At 58.7% G+C, this 4,685-nt stretch overlaps 1 protein-coding gene across 1 annotated transcript in view; it reads right to left on the reverse strand.

Moving 5' to 3' along the window:
- Positions 1 to 521: 521 nt before the first annotated feature.
- MGAT3 (mannosyl (beta-1,4-)-glycoprotein beta-1,4-N-acetylglucosaminyltransferase) overlaps positions 522 to 4,685 on the reverse strand; it is a 5,154-nt gene continuing 990 nt past the window's right edge. The window contains exon 2 of the mRNA XM_011964324.1: positions 522 to 4,685. Within this exon, the coding sequence (XP_011819714.1) occupies positions 3,756 to 4,685 (930 nt within the window). The 3' untranslated portion in view covers positions 522 to 3,755.

Raw genomic sequence — 4,685 nt, forward strand, 5'->3', positions numbered from 1 at the left:
GACGGAGATACCTGCTCCTGGGAGTCCAGAGGACCTGGTGCTGAGAGTCCAGACCCAGAATCGACACGGCTGTGACCTTGGATGAGGCATTTAGAACTCAACAGGAAAAACTACTGAGGCAGGAGCACTTATTTTGATGCTCCAGAGCAGAACTGGAGAACCACTGCCTCTCTGCAGAGGCACCAAAGCCTTCATCCAGATCCCCAAAAGGGTCCCTGCCCACTGCAGGACGGGGGGCGCCCCCAGTCCTAGGAGCCTGGCTCACTTCTGCTTCCTTTTGCCAGACCTCGGCCCAGCATCTTCCACTTCCCAGCTGCTTCCACCTGCGGCTGGGGGACACTTCGTCCCTAAGTGAAGGTGCTCCCTGCAGCCCCCTCACCCCACTGGCCATCCAGTCCTCAGGAAAGCCTTGCACCCCATGGATCCAGAAGCAAGGGTGTCTTTAGCAAGACCAGAGACACCTACTTCCACCCCTCCCTGCCCCAGAGCACCCACAAACCAGCCACATGCGCACACAATTGAGACTTTGTAGCTGTTTTTATTATTAATATTATCTTCTCCTTTAAGCATCCCTTTAAGGGTGAAATGAAATCCAACCATTTACAGAGAAAATGATTTCAGAATGTACATATTGATTTTCCCTTACAAAAAAAAAATAATACTATTATTGATGTCCTTAAATTATACATTTCCCAGGGTCCTGCCTTCTGCTTGGGCAAGTCCTGTCTCCCCACCCAGACTCTCCCTCTTGCCCCCAAAGCTCTCCCATGCTGCCCCTGGGAACCGACGTGACCCATGGGTGGACAGGGCCGGCCATGCTTCCTGGATGCTTGGCATGGACAGGCCTCCTTGGGTCTAGCTGTCTCAGGGCCAGTTATTCCCGGGAGAAGCGTGGACGTGGGACATGGCAGCAGTGTGCCAGTGGTCACATTCAGCTTGGTTTCCCTTTGTATTCAGGGAGTGGCCCTGGGTTCCTCTACCTCCACCAGATTCCCAGTGTATGCTGTGATGATATGTGAAACTCTTCAACCCCGCGCCCTGGCCTCCACCCCTCTAACAGCTGTCCTCTCCACCAGTGGCCAGGCCTTCACTCCTGCTGCTGTGAACAGGCCCTGCCCCACCAGGTCTGCGAGGAAGGCAGGACCTGGCAGCTCTGAGCTGTTCCTGTCTTCCTTTCCTTAGCCCTAAGCTGGTGCCCTGGAGGGACAGCCCCACAGCAACTGAGGGTTCCAGGGGCGTGGGGTGAGGAAGCTACCAAGGAAGGAGGCCCCAGGCCAGGGCCTGGGCATGATCAGGAGCCCTGAGACTCCCTGTCCGTGGGATGCAGCCTGGCCTGGATTGACCCAGAGCCACAGGGACCCTGACTTCTTGAGCCACCTCTCGGCCCCAAGAGGAAACAGAAACGAAGGCTGCTGTGACTTCAAAGGAGGAGTTCCATGGGGGCAGTCCCCTAGATGGGAGCAAAGTGGCTCAGAGCCCCTCAGCCCACTTCATGCTTGCCCACCAGTGGCTGCTCTGAGGCCAGCTCCCCACACCATGCCCTCACTGGGCACTTAACCCAGACAGAGCTGTGGCAAGGAGATGCCCTCCTCTTCTGGCCCATCAGGAAACCCCCAACAATAAGACAACCAGAGATAGCCCCACTGGAGGTGGGGGAGGGGACGGGTGGGATCATGTGGCTGGGGCTGAGAGGGGCTGGGGAGGTAGTGGGCTCTCAGCTGCACAGCCCTCAGGTCAGGAGGATTCTCATTCCTCAGACTGAAAGACAGACAGACGGACAGACCCTGCATCCCCTTTAGCTTTGCTTTCCAGGCTCCCCAAGGGCTTTCCGCCTCAGTCATTTTGGGGAGCTGCAGGAGGTGTGGCCACAGGCCTGACGAAGAACACCTGGGCCTGGCCTCCCCCATCCACACACAAGCATGTATTTACAGGGACACAGCAATACAGACAGGTACAAATACACACGAAGCATGCACCCATGCCCATAAATATACACACACACACGCACAAACATGAGCCATTCCACAGGCCAACTCTGCAAACCAGCATCATTGGGTAGCCTTTGAGGGGCCAAGGCGAGGGGGTGTTTCCCCTTCCCACAGAGCTGCAGGCTCCTCACTGCCCCCCGCCCTGGGCTGCAGTGAGGGGAACAGGAACAAGCTATTCCGGAAACTCTGACAATGAGAGCTGGATCTGACAATTGAATTATTGCTGCCCCCTCCCCCTCTCCCAGAGATGCTACTGGTCCCCCATATCCATTCCCTTCTTTTCCATCAATAAGAGAACTCCCAAGGTGAGGCCAGACACATGGCGGCCCCACTGAAGACTACACTTCCCAAGTTCCCTTGCAGCTGCTTGTGGCCATGTGACTGAGTCCCAGCCAATGAGGCCAGCAGAGGTGAGCCTGCCAATTCTGGCTCATGCCCTTAGCAAAAAGTGGGTGTGCCCCTCTTGCCTTTTTCTGCTTCCCTCAGGCTTCTGCTCACAGGAGGGTTGGCGCTGGAGCAGCCACTGTGTACCCAGAATTGGAAGGTGAGTATGAAGAAACGCAGAGCTGCCCTACCAGCTCTGGGCCATCTCAATCTAGACTAATTAGAAACAAGCTTCTGTCTTGCTTAAATCACTGTATTTCAGGGTCTCTTAATCACAGCAGCTTAGACTCAACTCCAACAAAGACACCCCGACCAAGGCAAGCTATGAGGAATAGGAAGCATACAACTGGCCTTATTGTCCCTTCTTGGGCCCAAGGCAGCCTCATGGCCCCTTCCTGGCTCCCAGCCAGCCTGCCCCAAGGAGGGGCACAATAGTGACTGCAGCTGGGACTGGGTGTGAGAAGGAAGGGGTGATGGGGAGGGAGAGATGGATCCGTGCAGAGGCCTCATGTCAGTCTTCTCCTCCCCAATTCCCCCTCAAGGCCCTACTTACAACTGGACTCCTGGCCTTGCAAGGCCTGAGTGCACAGTCCACAAGACAGCAATGTGAAAACGGGAGAAGGAACGTCAAGGCCGGGTTTGGAACCCAAAGGAAAGCTCCTCAGGATTCTCCAGGCCCCTGTGTTGGCTTACAACAACCCGAGGGGAGCAGAGAGACAGACTCAGGTGCCAGCCTCCCAGGGCAGCCAGGTCCTGTCCTTTGTGGCAGGGGGTGGAGTTCTGTCTCCCTCTGGCCCAGCACTTCTGACAACACTGCGAAGCATCCCTCAGCGCCTCCTCTTGGTAGGATGTGGTTTTTCATCTCTTCCCTCCCAGGTGTCCATGCTTCCTCCTGGACCCAAATGCATCTACTTACAGAGCCCTGGGTCCTCCTGGCAGGCTAGTCTCCCACACCTGGCCCAAGACCCAGGGATGCCAAATGGTGGGCTTTTTTCCTGGTCTGGCCACACCCCAGAGGCTGCCTGGTGGGACCCTGCAGGCTGTCTTCCCCAGCCCTGCCTGCCCTCCCCCGCTACCCAGGGACCACCACACACACTCCAGTGGCACCTCGTGGCCACAGCCACAGCAGTCTTGGCAGTCAGAAGGGCCACCCAGCCATCACGGCCTGCGCCCTCTCCCAACAGGAGGGATGTTTTCTGAGCTCAAAGACCTGACCCTTGATTCACAAGGGTGAAGTAGGGAAACCCTACCCCCACTCCCACTCCCCACCCACTCCTGGTCCTCTCAAGAACCACGGAGCTGGCAGGAGGCAGGGAGATAGCGCTAGGGGCCGCCGCCACCTCCGCCCTGCCAAGAGCCCTATCATATCATGCAGCCCTAGCCCTAGCCCTCCGCCTCATCCAGTTTGCCCCGGGCAGGCAGCCTTCCCTCGGGACCCCTGTGGCGCCGCCCTCCCGCCGCCGTGCTCCTGGGCTCCTGGTAGGGGTTGTCCAGCAAGTAGCGGAACTGGTCGTAGTTCTTCAGCAGGTACTTGGGCGCATACATGTGCTCGCTGGGGTCCGCGGGCGGGTACTCCTGCTGCGTGCCGTCGAACCAGCCCCCGGTGCGGATCAGGCCGCGGATGTAGTTCAGGTCCCGCTTGTCCTCGTAGTCACCCCAGCGCGGGAAGTCGCCATTCTGGGCGGACACGAGCTTGAAGTAGATGCCCTCGGGCGTGAAGCACCAGGAGCAGTGCCAGCCGGCAAAGTGCAGGGGGCTGCCCAGCGACCACTGCACCAGGATGTGGCCGGTGCGGTTCTCGTACTGCCTGAAGTTGGGCATGGTGTAGTACTGGCGGCGGCGCAGGCGGATGCCGTCCAGCCCGTACACTGCCTGCAGCATGTCCACCGTGCAGCCCGACACCACCTCCAGGGTGCCCGGCTGCTTCCAGAAAAAGCCGTAGAGTGACTTGCGCATGTGGAAGGCGAAGGGCTCGGTCCAGCCGTCGTAGAGCTTGAGGAAGAGGACGCCGTCCCGGGCCGGGATCTCGTCCGCGTCGTCAATGATGAAGACGTCGTCGGGCCGCAGGTTGCGCAGCCGCGAGACGCCGTCCTGGGTGAGGAAGGTGCGCAGGTAGTCGTCGGCGATCCAGCCGTCCTGCCGGCCGCCGGGCGGGAAGTGGTCCAGGAAGACATAGAGCACCTTGTGGCGGATGTACTCGAAGGTGCCGTTGGTCAGCATCTCCCGGAACTTGAGTGGCCGCGGCTCCCCGTAAGCTGTGAAGTTGGACTCACACACCACGAAGGCGTCCACCACGTCGCCCAGCTCGTGGAA

Source organism: Colobus angolensis, unplaced genomic scaffold (assembly GCF_000951035.1).
Source record: "Colobus angolensis palliatus isolate OR3802 unplaced genomic scaffold, Cang.pa_1.0 Scaffold65, whole genome shotgun sequence".
NCBI classification, from domain to species: domain Eukaryota; kingdom Metazoa; phylum Chordata; class Mammalia; order Primates; family Cercopithecidae; genus Colobus; species Colobus angolensis.